Below are 23,952 nucleotides of genomic sequence, written 5' to 3'. Positions count from 1 at the left end.
TGCAGTGGGCTGAGATCCGGCCACTGCACCCCAGCCTGGGCGACAGAGCAAGACTCTGTCTCAAAAAAAAAAAAAAAAAAAAGACTGTTAATAGTCTTTAGCAAAGGGCAGTGGGATTTAAAGTAATTTTTATATTTTCCTATACTTTTAATGAGACCAGCCATAAAATCTGAAAATGAAAATTAACTTCTATTTTAAAAAATTTTGGGAAAAAGTTCCTTCCTGTTAGAAATAAGAGCAGTCCAACTGTCGTAAAGAAAATATTTTTATTTTTATTTTTTTAAAGAGAACTAGTCTTGCTTTTAACCTGAGTAGTAGGGTGGCAATATGCTAATACCATGTGTCAGGACCTGATAGATAAGTTATGCCACGGGCTGTGGGAAACTTTATCATTGGGAACATGGCTACGCTACACTTACGTAAATAAATTTTTATTATCGGCTTTCTCTCTACTGCCCTCAGAGAAATCTAGTCTAGGTAATATTTCAGTAATCAAATTTTGTGAAGTATCATTCTCTATTAAAAATAACATGAAAAAAATTTTTAATTGCTGTTAAAATTGGTGTTAAAAAGCTATCCAGGCTGGGTGTGGTGGCTCATGCCTGTAATCCCTGCACTTTCGAAGGCCGAGGCAGGTGGATCACCTGAGGTCAGGAGTTCGAGACCAACCTGGCCAACATGATGAAACTCCATCTCTACTAAAAATACAAAAAATTAGCCAGACCTGGTGGCCGGTGCCTGTAATCCCAGCTACTCGGGGCAGGAGAATCACTTGAACCCGGAAGGCAGAGGTTGCAGTGAGCTGAGATCGTGCCACTGCACTCCAGTCCACGCAACAAGAGCAAAACTCTGTTTCAAAAAAAACAAACAAAACAAAACACAACAAAAACCCCAAAACCAAAAACCAAAAAACAAAACTATCCAAATCTGTATCTACCAAATGTGAAACCTTTGACACTGCTATCTTATTTTAATAAAATAATAAAATTCATAATGAAACACTCCTCTAAGAGGATAGCCTATTATTTCTAATCAGTAATGAAGACTCAAGGGCCACAAAAGGGTTCCATTTCTAAAACAGTTCTGTATTATATATGAAAATGATGACTTAAATGTCCTTTAATATTACTATAGTTAACAATGGTAAGAATTTGAAATATATCACTTTGAAAGATGATTCACAGATCACTTTCAACAACCAAGAATATTGAAATGGGCCAGGCATGGTGGCTCATGCCTGTAATCCCAGCACTTTGGGAGGCCAAGGCGAGTGGATCACCAGGTCAGGAGATCGAGACCATCCTGGCTAACATGGTGAAACCCCCTCTCTACTAAAACTATATTCTAAAAAATTAGCCGGATGTGGTGGCGGGCACCTGTAGTCCCAGCTACTTGGGAGGTTGAGGCAGGAGAATGGTGTGAACCTGGAAGGTGGAGCTTGCAGTGAGCCGAGATCATGCCACCACATTCCAGCCTGGGTGACAGAGTGAGACTCTGACTCAAAAAAAAAGAAAAAAAAAAGAATATTGAAATAATAGTTTTACAATCTTTTTGGAGTGCAATTTAGAAATACTATTAAAAGCATTAGCAATATACATTCCCTTTGACATACCAATTTTGTGTCTAGAAATTTTTCCTAAAGAAATTAGGCGGTACACAAAATTAGCTGCCAGGATGTATACTGCAAATTTGTTTTATAATTCTGGGAAACTGGAAACAACCTACATGGCTGATATTTAAATGTTCACGAATACAGAAGAGGTGAATAAACTGTGATATATACATAAAATATAAAATTATACTGCTCTTAAAAATTATTATGAATAGCTAAAATGTATTGTGTTTACTATGTGCCAGATGTCTCTAAGCACTTGATATTCCTTGTCTCATATAATACTTATAAACAACCTTAGAAGGTATGTGCTAGTATTATTCTCATTTTACTAGTGAGCAAATTAAGCCTTATACTTGACAAGTGGCAGAAATGGATTCAAACTCAGTTCTAACTTCAGAATCCATGTTTCAGATCACTGCACAGTACTGCTCCATGAGCTGAGTATTTACAGACATATGGTCTCCTATTGATTGAAAAAGGTTATAGTATCTACAGCAAGAGACCAATTTGCCGAGGAAAAATCTTTATACAAGTATAGGAAAGTTTAAAATAGAATACATAAGACAGTATTTGTAATGACATTAAGGGGCCATTTTTACAACCTGAGTTTTAGAAAATAAATGTGCTCCTTGAGAAATTTAAATAGCATGTTAAAAAACGTCATAGGAGTAGCACCTATAGTGTCCATAATCAGAAAAGAAAGCAAAAATCCACTCAACATCATATAGTTGGATTGTTTGAAACAATGTTTCTAACAGAGACACAGAAGCAAGGAATCCAGCCAGCTTAGTGGGCTCCAAAACAAAACACTTCATGGCATGGAAAGAAAGCTGGCTGGTATCCTATCAAAAGGAGTGTTGGTCTCTAAGGGTAGGTGGTTTGGGCTCTGCTGGTGTGTGTGCCTGTCCTGCTAGTCTGATTCTAAGAAGAGGGAAGAGGGGGAATATGGATGTCGCTTCCTGCCTGTAACAGACTTCATCTTTTTAATTCCACCCAGTGTGTACGTGATAGGAGTGAGGTAGGAGTGAGATAGTGGGACTGGTGGGGTGTCCCTGGAAGAGGGACTAACATGTATCAAGCACTTTCTTGCTTTGTCAAAGTCCCAGAAGCATGCAATGGCGCTTTATATACATTGTAATTCAACTGGTATAATTTTAAGAGAAAAACAATACTTCTCCCTTTTTATAAAGAATCTGAAGTCAGGAGAAGGTAACACACTTACTACTTATGTGACTTAATGTACAAGAGTTGGGACACTTTTTTTGTTTTTCTTTTTTTTTGAGACAGAGTTTCACTCTCGTTGCCCAGGCTGGAGTACAATGACGCGATCTGGCCACACCGCAACCTCCCCCTCTTGGGTTCAAGAGATTCTCATGCTTCAGCCTTCCCCAGCAGCTGGGATTACAGATATGCGCCACTATGCCCGGCTAATTTTGTATAGGAAACTTTTTGAACCAAACTATATCAGGCTGTCTCTGGGCAACACATAACATGAGAGGGCTTGAGAAGTCTACGAATGAGTAAGAATGTTTAAAAAATATGCCACAAGAAAGGAACAAGGACACCAGCAAAGCACTGAATCAAAGATACTGAATTTTGTTTCTAACAGCTCCAGGGCACTTAATTTTTTTTTTTTTTGAGAAGGGATAGAAAGGATATGGAAGTACAAAGTTATAAAGACAGGTTCTTTAACTGCACAGTGGACTTTCACCTCTGTACACAATAACTGGGCCCTGTTGCCTTGGAGTTTCTTTACTCATTGACATAGAAACAGAAATCACTCCTATCACTTCTAGTGGCAAACTCTGGATCTAAAATTCATATGCCAAAGAGCACAGCACCTGTACAGAATTCACATCTTTGGAAGATTTTTTTCCCTCCCCTTTTAACACTGAAACTGAATGTCTTTATCCATGGAAAAAGGGATTTCCATTTGTATTTCTGAGTAACTAGTTAAGAGCTTTTTAGATAGTCAATTATTCAATCAACTTGAAAAACTAAAAATTATCACGTCGTATTTTGTCATCAGAAGATTTCTCAGAAATTCCAAATTAAAGAAAAAACAAAAAGCCCTCAGAAAACCAAATATATGAATTTAAGCTTTAATAACTTATTATTTGTCTTTAACATTGGGACAGGGAAGTAAACAAAGGTATTGCATTAATTAAAAGTTGCATGTAAAAGAAATCACATCATAATCCCGCATAAAACCTGTAGCAAGTATTGTTATTTCTCAACAATACAATCTAGACTTACCTACTAACTTATAGTTGGACTACTATAATCCAATTACCTTTCCAACAAGGAATGTATTTTTAAACTTAAATCGGATGACACCCTAGGAAGTTATTCCAAATAAAACAATGAAGCCACCATATAAGGAAGGCAATTTAGAAGATGAGATGCAATAGTCTCTATACTGACTCTTGCGAAACTTGTTCTTGCTAATTGCTGCATGATGTAAATAGAAAGATGATTTTTTTAAACATGCAAAACATCAGTCTAGGTATGTGAACTTCTCTTCAAACTTCCCTGAAGACAACAGTGAATTGACTTCAATATTATGACTGTTCAAAATAGAACTGAAACAAGGTACTATAAATGTTTACATGAATATGGTTTAAAATGTATAAGGAGCAGAAAACAGAGACGAAACAATCATTTACTATATTTTTTGAAAATGAACGGCAAATGAAAATTTTCTTTTTTTGTTTTTTTTTTCGAGACAGAGTCTCACTCTGTCACCCATGCTGGAGTGCAGTGGCACGATCTCAGCTCACTGCAACCTCTGTCTCCCGAGTTCAAGCGAATCTTCTGCTTCAGCCTCCCGAGTAGCTAGGACTACAGGTGTGCGCCACCACACCTGGCTAATTTTTGTGTTTTTAGTAGAGATGGGGTTTCACCATGTTGTCCAGGCTGGTCTCAATCTCCTGACCTCATGATCCACCCGCCTTGGCCTCCCAAAGTGCTGGGATTACAGGCGTGAGCCACTGCACCCGGCCCTCATTTTTTTTTTAATTTTCTTTAAAAAAAAAAACATAGAGACTGGGTCTCATTATGTTGCCTACGCTGTAGTACGGTGCCTATTCACAGCCGTGACCTTACCACTGATCCGCTTAGGAGTTTGGACCTGCTCTATTTCCAACCAGGGCTAGTTCACCCCTCCTCAGGCAACCTGGTGGTCCTCTGCTCCCAGGAGGTTCCTATATTGGTGCTGAACTTAGTGCAGACACTTGATTGGCACAGCACACTAAAGCGTGGAACTCTTGGGCTCAAGTGATCCTTCCACCTCAACCTCCCAAGGACTATAGGCGCTAGGCCAGTAAGCCCAGTCTTATGTTTTTTATCATTTAAGACCACTGCAAAAATTTATCCTAGTAGATGACTGTGAGTGAGACTGATTGCAGCCTTATGAATTTACAGACATATGTATATGCAAACTGAGGAGAACCTATGGTTCCCATCTCAATGCATTTCTTAAACTTTGCAAAAATCTAGGCTGTGGGCTGTGGCTCACATCTGTAATCCCAGCACCTTGGGAAGTCAAGGCAGGAGGATTGCTTGAGCCCAGGAGTTTGAGACCACCCTGGGCAACATAGGGAGACCCAGTCTCCACAAAAAACATTAAAAAATTAGCCAAGTGTGGTGGCATGTGCCTGTAGCCCCAACTACTCAGGAGGCTGAAGTGGGAGGATCACTTCAGCCCAGGAGGTAGAGGCTGCAGTGCAATCATGCCACTGCACTCCAGCCTGTGTGACAGGGGGAGGCTGTCTTAAAAAAAAAAAAAATTGCAAAAATCCAGATCAAGTAACTTAATTTCCAAAAACTCAAGTAAAATTGTTGAACATGAACTATATATTTTTTATTTTCTTACTTAAAAAGCATTAAATTTTGTTTTAAACTTTTAGCGGAAATGACATTTATGTTACAATAGGTAGGTCAGGGTCAAGAAAATAAGATGTAAGACAATAACATAAATGAAGAGAGTTTTTCCTGTCTCTCCTTTCAAATGCCGTATATTTGAATATTTCAAGATGCTTAGCACTGACTTTTTTTTTTTAATTTATTTTGGAGATAGAGTCTCGTTCTGTCACCCAGGCTGGAGTGCAGTGGTGCAATCTCGGCTCACTGCAACCTCTGCCTCCTGGGTTCAAACAATTCTCCTGCCTCAGCCTCTGGAGTAGCTGGGTCCACAGGTGCACCCTGCCACACCTGGCTTCTTTTTTTTTAAGAGTCAGGGTCTTACAATGAGGCGTAGTAGGCTGGTCTTGAACTCCTGTGCTCAAGCGATCCTCTCACCTCAGCCTCCCAAATGTTTTTTTTAATTATAGCTGAATCTCTATGATTGAAATGAAATAAGATGAAAAGCTTTCTGTTTTAATTTTGGACTCCTTCTACACCTCACAATTGGTATTCTTGCCCTTAAAAAGAAACAAACAATATTGTTTAAAATCACTATTTTGTTATAAGTTATAAACTAGTTCAACCATTATGGAAAACAGTGTGGCGATTCCTCAAGGATCTAGAACTAGAAATACCATTTGACCCAGCCATCCCATTACTGGGGATATACCCAAAGGATTATAAGTCATGCTGCTATAAAGACACACACACACGTATGTTGATTGCGGCACTATTCACAATAGCAAAGACTTGGAATCAACCCAAATGTCCATCAGTGACAGACTGGATTAAGAAAATGTGGCACATATACACCATGGAATACTATGCAGTCACAAAAAAAGGATGAGTTCGTGTCCTTTGTAGGGACATGGATGCAGCTGGAAACCATCATTCTCAGCAAACTATCGCAAGAACAGAAAGCCAAATACCGCATGTTCTCACTCATAGGTGGGAATTGAACAATGAGATCACTTGGACACAGGAAGGGGAACATCACACACCAGGTCCTATTGTGGGGAACGGTGGGGGGGGAAGGGATAGCATTAGGAGATATACCTAATGTAAAAGACGAGTTAATAGGTGCAGCACACCAACATGGCACATGTATACATATGTAACAAACCTGCACGTTGTGCACATGTACCCTAGAACTTAAAGTATAATACTAATAAAAAAAAATGGCAAAAAGGTAATGCAATTTAAGCTTTTATTACTGGTGCACTATATTGACTACATCTAAATGAGGAGTAAAAAGTAAGATTTAACTTACTACCCTCCCTTCTTACTGTGCCACATAAACACATTAAATAAATAGTAAGGCAAGAGAATAATAAACAAAAGTATTTTGAGATTTAAATTCATGAATTAATAGTAACTAGTAGCAAAATTATCTGAAATCATATGAAGGATTGGCGGGTGATAACTTGAGTTGAATACTATGCATCAATTAAAGAAATTTTTAAATAGTTATGATATCCAGGTGATATAATAGCATAAATACAATATAGTCATGTAAATATAAGTGTAAATTTATAAACAAATTAAGTAAATAATCTTGATTTAAAACATTACAGAATGACTTCATTTGGGTAAAAAAATGATACTTAATAATTACACACAGAAAAATAAAGGAAGTACATTTACTAAAATAGGGGTCTTTTAAGGTGGTGAAAATTATAGATTTGTTTTGTTCATCTAGATTCACTTTTATATCAACGTGTATATGATATAAAAAGAGAATCAATACAAAATAAAATGGATAAATTATTTATTTATTTGAGACAGGGTCTCACTCTATCACCTGGACTACAGTGCAGTGGCATGATCTCAGCTTACCAGCCTCAACCTTCTGGGGTCAAGTGATCCTCCTGCCTCAGCCTCTCGAGTAGCTGGAACTACAGGCATATGCCACCACACCTGGCTTTGATGTATATGTGTGTGTGTGTGTGTGTGTGTGTCTTTTACTTTCTTAAATAGGATTAAATTCTGTATTTAAATAAACTTTTAGAGGAAAAGACATTTATGTTGCAATAGGTAGGTCAGGTTCAAGAAAACAGGATGTAAGACAATACCATAAATGGAGTCTTCATTTATGGTATTGATATACTTGATTTTTGTGTGTGTGTGTTTTCTTTCTTCTTTTTTTGGATATATTTGATTTTTAGTAGAGATGAGGTCCCCTTATTTTGCCCAGACTGGTCTCTAACTCTTAGGCTCAAGTGATCCTCCTGCCTCCACCTCCCAAAGTGCTGGGATTACAAGTAAGAGTCACCTTGCCCGGCCTGGCAAACAGTTTAAATCTGGATCATAATTCAGGTACTCATGAGCCCAATTATTAATTTAAAGTTAGGTCACATGATTAGAAACCCATGAATGTGGACCTCATAAGTTAGTTTTATGAAATCTATAGTGAATCACATGATCTATGCTTGCTATAAGTGTACTAGAGGGGATTCAAAAGTGAGTAAAACATATATGAAAGCTTTATTATCTATCATAACTTATGTTTCTTGTATAGTTTGAGCCAAATTAAATCTCAGTAGCTCAAAATTAAATAATTATATATGCAATGCTTCCAAGACTCCCTGGGTCACTTAAATCATCTTCAACAATTATGGCAAGCATTCACGGATCAGGCCCTATTTTCTACAGTGCTAACTGCTCAGGTTACAAATTGTTGCTAAAAATTTGACATAATGCTGGATATCTCCCCATATCCCATCTTTTTAAACTTTAAGAAAGATGTATGACATAACTAAACATTCTACTATCTCCAAATCTGAGGGCTCAAATGGAATATTATTTAGAGATAATGATTAATGCATTATATAATTAAACCTACTTTAAGGGAGTATCGTGTCTAAAAGTAAGTTGGACAAAATTAGCTTTATTAACAGAAGGGAGAAGATAGGACAATATTTATTGAATAACTACTATGTATTTTATTTCAAGTGAAATAAAATACAAACACTAAGAACATATTATTTATTAATTATTATTATTAGGTCTTACAGCAACATTGCCTGACAAAGACAAAATACATTCTTAATATAATACCCTGAAGTAAACAAGGCATAAGAGTATTTAGGTGAATCATCCCCATTCTAGATAACTGGCAATTGAAGCTTAGAAAAGTTTAGTATCTTGTCCAAGGATAAACCATTAAAATGTGGCAGAGCTGAGATTTGAACCAAGGATTTACCAACTATTAAACTTTCAAAGACCACCCCATTCCCTTACAAGATTGTCTTCTGTTCAAGCCATAGATTCTATAACTTGTTAAAGGAAAAAGATACTGTATATCATTACTAAATAAGCCACACACAAAGAATTACAGAACAAAAATTATGGAACACTACAGTTCCCTATCTTACCAAAATTACGAACATGTGACAAAATCTCTTTTATGTATATATTGTACACAAAATAGAACTTTTATTCTATTTATCTAGCTTGGAAAGATATCAAAATTTTAAAAATTGGCGACAGGCTGGGCACAGTGGCTCACGCCTGTAATCCCAGCACTTTGGGAGGCCAAGGTGGGTGGATCACAAGGTCAGGAGATCAAGACCATCCTGGCTAACACGGTGAAACCCCGTCTCTACTAAAAATACAAAAAAATTAGCCAGGTGTGGTGGCAGGCGCCTATAGTCCCAGCTATTCGGGAGGCTGAGGCAGGAGAATGGCGTGAACCCAGGAGACGGAGCTTGCAGTGAGCCGAGATAGTGCCACTGCACTCCAGCCTGGGCAACAGAGAGAGACTTAGTCTCAAGAAAATAAATAAATAAATAAATAAATAAATAAATAAATAAAAATTGGCAACAAATGTACACCTGCTAAAATTACCCAAGCAGGGAAACTATCCAAAAGCTTCAGAGTACAAAAATCAGACTGATGCTGACTATGCTACTTAAGTAGCTAGTTCCTAAGTGAGTTAACAGAAAATTAGAAAAGTAACTACAGCTAGACAGTGTTTTAAGGATTAAATAAATGTGTAGAGTATACTTGGTCATAGTAGACACCTCTAAATTTTAGTTTTTCCCTAGTTACGGAATGACAGCACAGTGCCAAATTAATCCAAATGGGAGTCAGTTTCTAACTGCTTTCTAGTTCTAGTCCCAGTGAAGCCTCCTTTTTTTTTAAGCCGACTACAGTGAGTTTCTACTTTGCAACATTTTGCTATGCTGTATATAATGCTTGGGTTCTCAACTTTTTCCTGTCTCATCAAATTTTATCTAGCAACTTGCTCCCTTAGAACCCTAACCATTTGACAGAGAAATCCAGATGGACTGAAAAACATCTTTTTCACTGGGGAGATTGCGTAACTAACGATATCGGAGATGAGGTAAAGGAGAAGGCTATGCCTTCTGACAAGGCAGTAGAGAAGATAGAACGGGGACAGGAAGGATCTTGCAGGCACTGGTTATCTACTTCCACCTAATTACAAGAAGGAACTTGGCAAACAAATGAAGCAACTCTTTAATGAACTGCTAAACTACTTTGTAAAAATAGCACCTTGAAAATGAGGAAGATAAACAACATATATGAAAAAAATGACAAAATGGCATTTAAGTCTATAATGGCAGAAGGTTGTCATACTTGGTATAAATTAATGGTTTAGATTAATTTAGATTAATGGTTTAAGCAACTCTGAGAGTTAACATAAAAGTGCGTTAACACAAGAAAGATAATTTGATATAGAATAGTAGTGTGTAACAATGGCCAGAGAAGTCTGCCACCTGCTGATGGAAAAACGGAATTGTATAGATTTCCCTACTGCTGTTTTTAAGGAGAGAAAAACAAAAAACCTATCAGGTATGGTTTAATGACATTACATGTTAAATAAGTTGTTAGGCTGAAGATATAAACTGCAACCTCTAATTTAAAAGAGAATAAAGGCTAAAATAGGACTTAAGATTCTTTATATATCTCTCTCTACTTTAATAACTCTAAATATGTGATGCCTGAACTATTTTTATTTTTATTATTTTTATTTTTCATTTCTTTAGTTTTTTTGAGACGGAGTCTCACTCTGTCACCCAGGCTAGAGTGCAGTGGTGCAATCTTGGCTCATTGCAACCTCTGCTTCCCAGGTTCAAGTGATTCTCCTGCCTCAGCCTCCTGAGTAGCTGGGATTACAGGCATCCGCCACCACGCCCAGCTAATTTTTGTATTTTTAGTAGAGATAGGGTTTCGCCATGTTGGTCAGGGTGGTCTCGAACTCCTGACCTCGTGATCCGCTCGCCTCGGCCTCCCAAAGTGCTGGGATTATAGAGCCACCACGCCAGGTCAACTGAACTATCTTTAAAGCAAACAAAAGAGGCAAATATGGAAACTATTTAACATAAAATACACAGGGAGCATTCAAAGTACTATGAAAATTAAGGATAATCCAAAACACTGTGCAAAAAATACAAAGTCCTATAGATTTCACCTCTGCAATCCATCTCTTTTCTGTCTTCCTCTTTCTATGGCTCCTATAACAGTTTAATACTTCATTATCTTTAATACAGGTTTATTTTAATTCCTGCTCCCCACCTCCAGATTCTAATAATGTTAATTTAGTGTGTGCTCAGTTATCAGTTTAATTGTATCAAAATGCATTCCAGATGGTATCACTTATTTTAAAAACCATACCCAAAGACTCTCTAGCAAATAAACTGCAAATATCTTATACTAATAGAGAGGTTCTACAATGTGGTCCCAACACACTTTAAAAAATCTTGCTGCTTTTAAAAAACCAATTTTAAAAATATATAAAAGCAATACATGCTTATATGTCAAACAATATAAAAAGTTAAAGGATGAAAAAGTTGAAGTCTCCCTTCCCAGTCTCATCCTCTAAAGTCCAGTCATTAGTAAAACTAGAAACAGCTTCAAAAGTTTTTTTTTTTTTTAATTTCCAACGACAGAAGGATATACGTGTGTATTTCTTTTTGGAGCACAACTGTTCTGCAACTTGCCTTTCCCCTTGTCACCATTTCTTGAGCTTTTTAAAATGTTAACATAGCCCGGCACAGTGGCTCACACCTGTAATCCAAGCACTTTGGGAGGCTGAGGCAGGTGGATCACCTGAGGTCAGGAGTTTGAGACCAGCTTGGCCAACATGGTGAAACCTCGTCTCTACTAAAAATACAAAATTAGCTGGGAGTGGTAGCAGGTGCCTGTAATCCCAACTACTCGGGTGGCTGAGGCACGAGTATCACTTGAAGATGGGAGACAGAGGTTGCAGTGAGCCGAGATCGTATCACTGTACTCCAGCCTGGGTGACAGAGAGACTCCGTCTCAAAAAAAAAAAAAAAGTTAACTCATACAGATTTCTTTTTCACAGCTGCCCAATATTTTATTATACAAATGAAATATTATTCATTTAACCAATGGTATACTGCCTTTAATAAAGTAAATGAAAGTACCTATTTTTCTACATCCTCATCACTCTCTTTATACAGTAATTGTCTGGCAGCCCCAATTCTAACTATTATTTGTGAGCAAGTAACCAGGAAGTTTTGTTACACATAAAATTTACATTTTGCTGTGGTAATAATTTGAATTATTTACTTAAATGATTCTCAAGCTTTAGCACATATCACAATCACCTGGAGGGCTTGTTAAAACAGCCTGCTGGGCTCAACCTCAAAGTTTCTGATAGTTTGTCTGGGGTAGGGCTAGACAACTTGCATATATATCAAGTTCCTGCTCAATGCTGATGCCATGGACTGGGACCACTCTTTGAGAACCACTGGTGTAAAACACTAGTATATGGGACCCTGTATTTCAAAATAAGGTTTCATCCTTCTCTAGTTGTCATGGTTTATATAACCAGCTCTTATGAGCCTTAGCCAGGTTGTAAAAAATTGCTATATTGTAGGAAAAAATGCCCACCTCTTGCTCCCCAATCAATGGCTAGTACTGGTAATCAAGGTGAAGAAAGTAAAAGGATCTAAAAATGTAATGAGCCTGGGCAACATAACAAGACACTTTCTGTTTTGGGTTTTTTTCGAGATGGAGTCTTGCTCTGTTGTCCAGAGCTGGAGTGCAATGGCATGATCTTGGCTCACTGTAACCTCTGCCTCCTGGGTGTAAGTCATTCTACTGCCTCAGCCTCCCGAGTAGCTGGGATTATAGGCATGTACCACCACGCCTGGCTAATTTTTGTATTTTTAGTAGACACAGGGTTTCACCATGTTGGTCAGGCTGCTCTCAAACTCCTGACCTTGAGATCCGCCCACCTTGGCCTCCCAAAGTGCTGGGATTACAGGTGTGAGCCACCGTGCCCAGTAACAAGACCCTGTCTCTAAAAATAAAATTAGTCAGGCATGGTGGCACATGTCTGTACTCCCAGCTACTCGGGAGGCTGAGGTGGGAAGATGGTTTGAGCCCAGGAGGTCGAGGTTGCAGTGAGCTATGATTGCACCACTGCACTCCAGCCTGGCTCACAGAGCGTGATCCCATTTCTTAAGATACATAAATGAATGAAAGAAAAAAGAACTAATGGCTTTTAGTCAGAAAAAAATTTGTGAATAAATTTAAAATGTAAGTATCCAGTTAAAAGGGGACTCCATCTGTTAGGCAAATGAATTAACAACAAAAGGAAAGAGAAAAAAAAATTGTAAAGCTAAAACTGTTTCAGGAAGGAGCTGTTTCTAGCTAACATAAAAGTAGCTCACTAGATAAGAGAACAACTTTTCATTAAAGTTGAAAATGTGGTTAACTTGTGGCATGCAGATAATCTACAGGAAACGTGACAAACACGATTTGAAAGGACAAAGTCATATATGCCTGGCACAAACACTTCCATGTTTGCCAATTTGGGAATTCAAGATCATCTTGAATATAGCCTTTGATAATGTTAAGAGTTTAATGGGCTGGGCACGGTGGCTCACACCTATAATCCCAGCACTTTGGGAGGTAGAGATGGGATGGCTTAAAGACCAGGAGTTTGAGACCAGCCTGGGCAACATGCCAAACCATCTCTATAAAAAAAAAAAACAAAAATAAGCCAGGCATGGTGGCATGCGCCTGTGGTCCCAGCTACCGGGGAGGGTGAAGTAGGAAGACCACTTGAGCCAAGCAGATCAAGGCTGCAGCGAGCCATATGGTGCCACTGCATTCCAGCCTGGGTGATAGAGCGAGACCCTGTCTCAAAAAACAAAACAAAAAACAAAACAAACAAACAAACAAAAAGAATTTAATGTATTTTCCTGTTTTTCAAACTGGAGCAATCATGATTTTTATCCTTCAAACATCACCTCAGCCATGAATCATTACCCAATGTCATCTCCTGTTTCTTTATCACATAGCCTTTTGTTGCTATGTCTCACAACCTTACACAGGTTGAATATCCTTTACTCAAACTGCTTGGGACCAGAAGTGTTTCTGATTTCGGGTATTTTGGGATTCTGGAATATCTGCACACACATTATATGGTGGGGATGGTGCCCAAGTCTAAATATGAAATTCATTTATGTTTCACATCCACCTTATATACAAGGCCTAAAAGTAATTTTATAAAATATTTTACACAATTTTGTGACTAAAACAAAGTTTGTGTACTCTGAACCATCAGACAGCAAAGGTGTCAATATCTCAGCCACTTGTGTGGCATCATGTCAGTGCTCAAAAAGTTTCAGATTTTGAAGCATTTTGGATTTCAGATTTTCAGATTAGGAATGCTCAATCTGCATTCATTTTTGGAGTACTATTAGGTCTATAGTTTTGAAGCTAGTTGTGACACATAATTGGGAGATTAGCTTCCATATCTCACTAGGACATATGAAGGAGGTGGCTATGTGTTGAGAGCTACTTAAAATCTAGATATTTCAAGTGTGAATGAATATATCTTTACTCGGGGTAAACAAAAGATACAAGCTGTTGGGCGTGGTGGCCCACAACTGCAATCCCAGCACTTTGGGAGGCTGAGGCGGGCAGATCACCTGAGGTCAGGAGTTCAAGACCAGCCTGGCAAACATGGCAAAACTCCATCTCTCCTAAAAATACAAAAATTAGCTGGGCGTGGTGGTGCATGTCTATAGTCCCAGCTAATCAGGAGACTGAGGCATGTGAACTGCTTGAACCTGGGGGGTGGAGGTTGCGGTGAGCTGAGATCATGCTACTGCGCTCTAGCACAGAGTGAGACTTGGTGTCGAAAAAAAAAAAAAAAGAAGATAGAAGCTATTCTGAGTTTGTGTTCTCTACTGCTGTATTATGAGTACCCATTTAATAGACTCTCTCCCTTTTTTTCTTACTAATAACATCTCATTTTTGTTGGAAAGTGGCAATGTGCTCAATCAGAAAACAATTCTTCAACTTCACTTACATAAGGGTGGCCAGATAATCTTGTTCTCTCCAATTATGCGTAAGCAGAAAATTCAGCTTGACCGAAATAGGTATTTTCTTCCCTGATTCTGCCTTTCTGCTGCCTGAAACATGGACGCGTTGGCCATGACTGCAACGACCATCTTATGACCACGAAGACAAGGGAAATGTCAAAGACCTACGCCTTGATATCCTTATGGCCCTAATTAACACAAGCAATTGCCTGTTTTCTGGATTTCTCATTCCATTAGAAAAATAAAATTTTCTGTTTATTGAAGCCACTGTTTTGGGGTCTCTCTTTTTCTCAGTCAAGTGCAACTAATTTTAAAAGAGACCAGCTAGTCAGGTGGCTCATGCCTGCAATCCCAGCACTTTGGAAGGCCGAGTTGGGAAGATTGCTTGAGCCCAGGATTTTGAGACCAGCCTGGGCAACACAGCAAAGTCTTGTCTCTACAGAAAATAAAAAATTAGCCAGGCATAATGGCTCACGCCTATATTCCCAGCTAACTGGGAGGCTGAAGCAGGAGGAATACTTGAGCTCAGGAGTTTGAGGCTACAGTGAGCTATCATCATGCCATCGCACTCCAGCCCAGGCAACAGAATGAGACCTTGTCTCAAAAATAAGTAAGACCAAAAGAAAAGCACCCATCCAGACCCTCAAGGAACATAAATAATAATAAACAATACAAGACACTGTATAAATTGCTAAATTATGAGAAATCATCAGGAAATGCCAAAGGAATTCAGAGAAAATGTTTTACAAAATGAATCAAGATGTCAAAACAGGTCCTAAAAAGTCATAAATCTAAGCACTGATATAAATTAGATAAAAATTGAGATATGGAGATATTTTAAAAGTCTGTCCAGGTATGGTGGTTCATACCTGTAATCCCAGCACTTTGGGCAGCCAAGGCAGGAGGATTGCTTGAGCCCAGGAGTTTAAGACCAGCCTGGGCAAATAGTGAGACCCTGTCTCTCCAAAAAAAAAAAAAAATTAATAAATAAATTAAAAATTTAGCTTAGCCAGGTGTGGCGGCACATGCCTGTAGTCCCAGCTGCTCGGGAGGCTGAAGTGGGAGGACTGATTGAGTCCAGGAGTTTGAGGCTGCAGTGAGCCATGATCGCTTCACTGCACTCCAGCCTGGCAGCAGAGTGAGACCCAGTCTCTAAAATAAAATAAAATAAAATAAAATAAAATAAAATAAAATAAAATACAATGTCTATTTGATTCACTAAAGCAGTTATTTAAAACTTGGGCTGCTTCTCCCTTCCTTTTTAAAATACACACTCAATAGTGGGCTTTCCATTAACTCAGCATAATACCCAGAAAATATCTGACTTTTTTTTTTTTTTTTTTTTTGAGATGGAGTTTTGCTCTTGTTCCCCAGGCTGGAGTGCAATGGTGTGATCTCGGCTCACTGCAACCTCTGCCTCCTGGGTTCAAGTGATTCTTCTGCCTCAGCCTCCCAAGTAGCTGGGATTACAGGCATGCGCCACCACGCCCAGCTAATTTTTTGTATTTGTAGTAGAGACGGGGTTTCTCCATGTTGGTCAGGCTGGTGTCGAACTCCCAACCTCAGGTGATCCACCCGCCTTGGCCTCCCAAAGTGCTGGGATTACAGGTGTGAGCCACCGCTCCCGGCCCTTTTTTCTTTTTTTAACTGCTCCTTGAGGAGCAGGGCTAACTCATAGGCAATGCCCCCAGAGTTGGCCTATATTGTCTTAAAAGTGGAAGAAGGGAAGAAGTTTTTGTTAACAGTTTATCTACTAGGACCAGACACAGTTGGCACACACCTGTAATCCTAGCATTTTGGGAGGCCAAGATGGGTGGATCTCTTGAGCCCAGGAATTTGACACCAGCCTGGGCAATGTGGCAAAACCCCCATCTCTACAAAAAATACAAAAGTTAGTTGGGCCTGGTGGTGCATGCTTTAGTCCTGGCTACTCTGAAGGCCGAGGTGGGAGGATGGCTCGAGCCCAGGAGGTGGAGGTTGCAGTGAGCTGAGATTCAACCACTGCACTCCAGCCTGGGTGACAGAGTGAGACCCTGCCTCAAAAATAAAATAAAATAAGAAAAGAAATTTATGTCCTAGAAAGAAATACAGTAAAGTTTCAAAAAAAAAACCACATCAGCTACTTAAGAAGTAACAGTTGGTGTTAACAACAAAGCAGTAAATAGTTGAGATATGTTTAAATTGGAAATGACCATTTTTAACTGGTTGTGGAGGTTCTAGTGACAGTTCCATCTCCCCTATCCTGCTGTCTAAATAATTTCCTACCTTCCTTGATGCTCTTTAGGGGCTAAACTTAAGACTACACATTCGTTCTGGTGTTGTGTTTGCATTTTACTTCACTGGATAAATACTCTAAGAGAATTTAATAAAGGATATTAGAATAACTGAAGAAGATTAAGCAATTTCATTTTTTTTTTTTCCTTTTGGTTCTTTCTTTGAATTCTAGTCTCATCCTCTTTTTGGTAGCTTTCTATTAAAGAAAAACTGAAAATCTGCTGATAAAAATAGAATGCATTCTGGTATTGCAGGAGAAATTAGAAAAGAAGTTGGTAGGTAACATTTGAAAGAGGTGTCATTTAGTAGGAAAAAATCAGATTAACTGGATAGAAGTAAAGAATGAAGTAGGTGGAGGCAATTAATTAATCTAAGGCCGCAAATAATAAGATATAATAAGAATATGGAGAATAAGTAACTATAACTCAGTATGAGTAGTATTTTTTTTTTTTTTTTTTTTTTTTTGAGATGACATCCTGCTCTGTCGTGCAGGCTGGAGTACAATGGCGCGATCTCGGCTCACTGCAACCTCTGCCTCTTGGGTTCAAGCAATTCTCCTGCCTCAACCTCCCAAGTAGCTGGGATTACAGGCACCCGCCACCACACTTGATTTTAAAAAAATTTTATTAGAGATGGGGTTTCACCATGTTGGTCAGGCTGGTCTCAAACTCCTGATCTCAGGTGATCTGCCTGCCTTGGCCTCCCAAAGTGCTGGGATTACAGGTGTGAGCCAACGTGCCTGGCCCAGAGTAATCTCTTTCAGACAGACAGAGATGTTCCGTATTCGCTTCGAAGGGCATCTGTCCACATCTCCCCTAGAACTTTGCTAGACTGATTATTCTTTCTCCTCTGCTTATCTTTAACCATTTGCTTTTCACTACTCCTCTGCCCACCAACACACTCGTGTGCCAACCGTTTGAAAAACAAAACAAAATACCCATCCTCAGCACAACTATTTCCTCTGCCCAATAGTCGTTTTTAGTTTTCTTCACATCATTGTTTTACCAATGGTGGCTCAACCCCCTGCTTTCAGACCAACTTCTGACCTTGTCATCAACTTCTGACCTTAGAGAAGATGGACACAGCTAATTCTGCCCCTTCTTTTGGAAACATTTCCTGTTATTCCACCTCTGACAGCTTTCAGCGTCTTTAATGAACACTCCTTCAATGTTAGGCATTGCCAAGTTTTCTGTTTTCTTCTTGCTGTAAAACTATGGATGAGAAATAATATCCATCTCCACACTTGCCACTGAGAGGTTAGACATTTGGGAAAATATTATTTCTAGCCCCAATTTCTCTTTAGAGCAGCACCAGCCTTCCATTTTTAGTTGCTGTTGCTAATAATAATAATAAGTAATGTATATGTTGGTTACTTTGGGCCAGGTACTTTTCTAAGCACTTTAAATATATTTACTATTTCATGAACATTTCTACTTGGTCATTTCTCGATCATCTCAAATTTCATATGACTTAAAGTGAACTTGTTATTCCACATTTCCCTTACCTCCTGGCTACTTTCCAAACCTGCTGCTTTTTCCTCCTCTTCATCTTGGCTAATAATATATCCAGAATCAGCAGTTACCTGATAACCTTAAAGTTATTTCTTCTTATAATTAATCCCTTTGTTTAATGATAACCAATAATAAGCTCTGAAAGAAAGCAATTATGTTCTAGGTACTGTGTTATCTCATTTAATCCTCACAACCTATGAAGTAGGTACTATCATTATCTCCCAATTAATATATGAAAAATGGGAGATTCACAGAGGTTAAGTAATTTGCCCAAGGTCACATGGCTTGATAAATGAGAAAAACCAGATTCAAAACTAGGTTTGTATGACCCTACAGTCTGTGCTGCCACAAAGTCCCGTTGATTTTATCTCTGAAATGTTTGTCTCCTGATCCCTTATTTCCATACCTCTTGCTAGTGGCATAGTTTAAGGCCTCTAATCCTCTTTCGCAAGAAATACTACCAACCTCCTAAATTTCTTTCTTTCCAGGATCTTCCCTTCCAATCCACTTTATTTTCATAAAACACAGTATTGGGTGTTTTGTTTCTTTGTTTTGAGACTCTGGGTGACTCTGTCACCCAAGCTCGAGTGCAGTGGTATGATCATGACTCACTGCAGCCTCAACCACCTTGACTCAAGAGATTCCACTTCTGGCCCGTAAGTAGCTGGGACTACACTACAGGTGTGTGCCACTGCACTGGCTAATATCTTTATTTTTTGTAGAGAAAGGGTCTCCCTATGCTGCCTAGGCTGGTCTCGAACTCCTGGGCTCAAGGGATCCTCCCGCCTCAGCCTCTGAAAGTGCTAGGATTGCAGGCGAGAGCCACCTTACCTTGCCAAAGTAAACCTTCGATGATCTTTTGTTGCAAAATAAAGAGCAAACTCTTTATAATGGCTTTACAAAATTCCTTTACAATTCAGTTTCTTGATCCACATTCTCTTTCATTCTTTTCTTTTTTTTCGAGACCGGGTGCTCCCACCTCACCCTCCCGAAGTGTTGGGGTTACAGGTGTGAGCCACCATGCCTGGCCATGACTGGCTTCTTCTGTACATTAATCTTGCAGGCCTATGGAATATTTCAGCTGTAGCATAAACAACCCACTAGCAACTTCCTCATGTCTCTCAATTAAAAACTCCTGAAAGACAATGCATCCTTTTGAGCCAAGTCCCAGAAGTTACTGGTTTTCTTAGCCAGTTAGATAGGCCCAACTTGGTTAGGTAGTTAACTCTACTAGCTGTGTCCAATATGAGCTATGTCTATTGGACATCATGGGTTTGCAGAGATTTTTCTGAAGGAGGAGGGGAGAGGATGGGCAGAGCAGACCCACATTATTACAGAAAGATAGAACCAGGATTCCACCCCAGGTCTTCTGACCTCCAGTCAAATACTTCTTCCACTTGAAGAAGCAAACTATTAAAATTTAAAAAGTTAACATGAGCTGTTTTCACTTTTTCCATTGAAAAGCTACTAGCAGGCTACACATATATTACAATCTGAATCGATACACTATGCATACATGTAAATAATGACTGATTTCTTTAGTACAAATAAGTTGGTATTCTTGATAGGTCTTCATTATTTGTCACAAAGATAGCAAACTGTTCCTATGATGGTATCATTGAAGGATTTTGTGAAAACATTGATTTTTAACCTTACTTGGCTTAGAGAAGCGGTATAACAGACCAATCTACAGTTTAAGCACAGACAGGGAGATATGGCAACCCGGTTTTTTCCCCTACACAGGCATTATTAACCTTGGGTTGTGGGCAAAAGCAAGCCAAGTTTTCTGAGCAGGAAAGCAACAAGAGCAAAATGAAACTTCTGAGATAAAACCATTTGCTGCTGTGGGCCTATAGAAGTGGGAGAAACGAATTTTCATAAGCCTTTAGAATGATTAAGACCCTTTAAGAATAAATTAATTCAAAATTGTGGAATATTATTGTAATATGAGACAAGTGGGAACTTTTTTTTTTTTTTTCAAAGAGGGTCTCGCTATGTTTCCCAGGCTGGAGTGCAGCAGCTAGCTATTCACAGGTGTGATTACAACCTTGAACTCCCAGACTCAAGTGATCCTCCTTTCAGCCTCCCAAATAGCTGGGACACTGGCTACTTTTAATTATGCAAATCTGGCTGTATTCAACCTGGGGTCAATACAACCTACAGGACAAATCGTGTCTTTCATCAGTTTGAACATATTGCAGGTGCTGAGAAATTCCAAGTATTACAACCTAAAATGATATTATTTAGTGTAGTAGATTTAAAATTTTTCTCTGTCATCTGACCCTAGATGTTCATCTGATCCTAAATGTTCACATGTATAGCACACGGTCAGGCGTATACCCAGGATTATGCATTTCAGAAAATACATAAGAATCCAAGTTTGTGCAAGAATTGTCTTCCTGAGTGGGATCTAATTAAAATACAAAACGAAACTAAATATCCTTATTTTTGAAACGAATTACTTATAATGTATCTCAAATGTAATTATTGACACACCCTCTTCGATAAAAAATTAAATTCGAAAATTTATACAAGAGCTTTGGGAGTTAAGATGAACAAAAATATATTTCGTGGGAGTTTTGAGACAAGAAGGAATACATTCAAACACAAAATAAACTATCCTGAATTTCTTCTGGATTGTCATTCTTGTAAAATTTTAGATATTGCACATTTTCATAATCTAACTCATGGCAGTCCCAACATAAAACAACTAGTCCTCTGCGGGAATTGTAACTAGATGAGCGGCAACGGTTTGACGCGGATCCGGGAGGAGGGCGGGAGCAAGGCAGGGAGAGAAGGAGCGGCCTGCCCAGGACATGCAGCTTATCTCTAGAGAAACGGGTTTTGCAGCACAAGGTAGCCTGTGTCCGATTCATCTATTTTCTGCCTTGCTCCTTCAAATGGAAACCTAACAAAGACCACAGGCAGCCGAGGGCCGCAGCCGCAACCCTGGTCACCAAGCCCGAGGAGTGGCCGCACGCGGGGCAGCCGCGTCCTCCAAGCTGCTCGTCCCGAGCTAGCGAGATCCCAGCCTGACAGGCGACGCCGGCAGCTCCCGGTCGCGACCGAGCAGCGGCCAAGGCCAGCTGACGGCCCAGCCGGTCCCTCGCGTGCTCTGGGCGCGCCGAGCCTCCACACTCACCATCTCGATGATCTTGGTCTTCCGCCCCGTCTTCCTCTTCAAGGTGAATATGTACTGAGCCAGCACCACCCCCGCCACCAGGGCGCACACGCTGGCGCTCGCTACCGCGCCCACCCTCGCCACGGCCGCGCGGTCCATGGACGGGGCCCTCATGCGCGTCCCAGCAGGAAAAAAACAGGCAACTCGCGGAGACTGCGAGTCTCAGAAGCGCGGGATCCCAGAGCACCAGGGACGAGCCCGCGACACCCCGCCCCGCGCAGCTCCGCCCCCACGAAGCCCCACCCACACGCCATCGATGGGAGAGGCGGGGACGCGGCGGGAGGGGCGTGGCTTGTGCCCGGAGCCCAGGCTGGGGGCGGGCCTTCCGCAGACTCAGGGTCTCAGGAGCTGCTGCCAGGGCAGGGCAGAGTATTGCAGTAATTATCCTTCTCTGCTAATGAGGATTAGGCCGTGGTTCACTCGAGCCCCGCCCCAATAGAAATCTAATTCCAACCGCGGCCCACTCAGAAGTCGGTCGCCACCTTTGCGCCTCAGCCCCTCTGGACTCCGGCCCCCAGAAGGCGGTGCGGCACGGTGTGACCTGCGCAGTGGCGTCCGTTGTAAGTGCTATGACAACCGGGCGAAGACGGCTCAGAATTAGGCCGGGGAGGGTAGGTGTCCCTTCCGCCGCGGCCGTCGGGTTTCTGCTACATCCCATTCGCCGCCTCCGAAATCCTTTCCTCCTCTGTGTGAGCAGAAGGGCTTGCAGTTGTTCTCTCCTGCCTAGTGTCTTCCAAGGGATAGATGCCATTTCCTCTGCTAGTCTCTGGGGGTGACGAGGGGCGCAGCGGAGCTTCTTGGGGAAATCGCTCCAACTCTGTGGAGCTGGTGGTGCTGCCTGGTGGGGCCCCCTCTTCCCGGGACGTGGAACAACTTTCAGCCGGAGGACGAGAGGAAATAGTTGTAGGAGAGGAAAAATTGTTTCCTTCTAGCCTTTTAGATTATTTGGCTGGTCTACAAATTACATTGATGTAAGACAGAGGAACATGAGAAAAACAATTTGTCGACCGAAAGGTGAAATAACAGGCACTAAAACTTAAAGAAATCATTGTTAGTTTTATTATCGGCCAAGTTTGAGGACTTAAGCCTGGGAACATAGACTCAGTATAGACCGAGAACGTGTCCCAAAGTAAGTTAGCTGGGAGTATAACCTGAGGAAGACTGAGTTTTAATACTGTAATATTTGATTATCAATATCCATATTACTGTGTCATTTTGTCTCCAGAGTAATTTTTTATGAATCCGGTTTTGCACCAAATAGCAATATGACTTAAATGTTGTCTGATTGTGAGGCCTAAGATGGTCACAGCCTCATTTATCTTTCTTCCTCAACAAAAACATCTTTTTTTTTTCCATATATTACATATTATTTTGAATGGGTAGAGACTAAAGCCATGTTTCTATAATTTCAGGATTTTAAACATTTTGTAGACAATAACATTCGTCTTGAAGCTGTGTACAATCTAAAACAGAAATGGAGTTCCAAATTTTGTTTTTGTAATACGGCCCATCAACTGCACATGGGAAGAATGTGGGTACTCTGAAATGTGATGTATATTTTAACTAGTTATACTATATCATAGGTCTGATTATCATATATATGAGATGTTAAAGCTGTAGGAGTAAAGTCTATTAGACTACAAACCCTGGTAGTAAATTTCCAGGAGGAAAGGGGGTCCATATGTTTTTGTAAGTGTAAACCTTGTCTTTCTGAATCTAAGAGGGTTGGAGGCCATGTTTGGAGGCCATTTCAGCTTCTATGTGAATTAACATATTAATTACTCTTATTGAAAGAGATGAAAGATCTTGATATGGTTTGACTCTGTGTCCCCACCCAAATCTCATTTTGAATTGTACTTCCATAAATCCCATGGGATGGACCTGATGGGAGATAATTGAATCATTGGGGTGTTTTCTTATATACTGTTCTCGTGGTAGTGACTAAGTCTCACAAGCTCTGATGGTTTTATCAGGGGTTTCCGCTTTTGCATCTTCCTCATTCTCTCTTTGCCTGCTGCCATCCATGTAAGATGGGACTTGCTCCTCCTTGCCTTCTGCTATGATTGTGAGGCTTCCCCAGCCACGTGGAACTGGAAGTCCAATTAAACCTCTTTCTTTGTAAATTGCCTACTCTAGGGT

At 40.0% G+C, this 23,952-nt stretch overlaps 1 protein-coding gene across 2 annotated transcripts in view; it reads right to left on the bottom strand.

The window, feature by feature from the left end:
- Positions 1–21,997, bottom strand: part of NT5C3A (5'-nucleotidase, cytosolic IIIA) — a 49,914-nt gene extending 27,917 nt beyond the window's left edge. Inside the window, 1 exon segment of one of the 2 annotated variants that reach the window (NM_001261493.1) lies at positions 21,775–21,997. In NM_001261493.1, coding sequence (NP_001248422.1) covers positions 21,775–21,927 — 153 coding nt within the window. In that variant the 5' untranslated portion in view covers positions 21,928–21,997. 2 annotated transcript variants of the gene reach the window in all.
- Between the last annotated feature and the right edge of the window lie 1,955 nt (positions 21,998–23,952).

The sequence above is a fragment of the Macaca mulatta genome, chromosome 3, assembly GCF_049350105.2.
Source record: "Macaca mulatta isolate MMU2019108-1 chromosome 3, T2T-MMU8v2.0, whole genome shotgun sequence".
NCBI lineage: Eukaryota > Metazoa > Chordata > Mammalia > Primates > Cercopithecidae > Macaca > Macaca mulatta.
The sequence above is the reverse complement of the archived record's forward strand: the minus strand, read 5'-3'. Positions and strand labels throughout refer to the sequence as shown.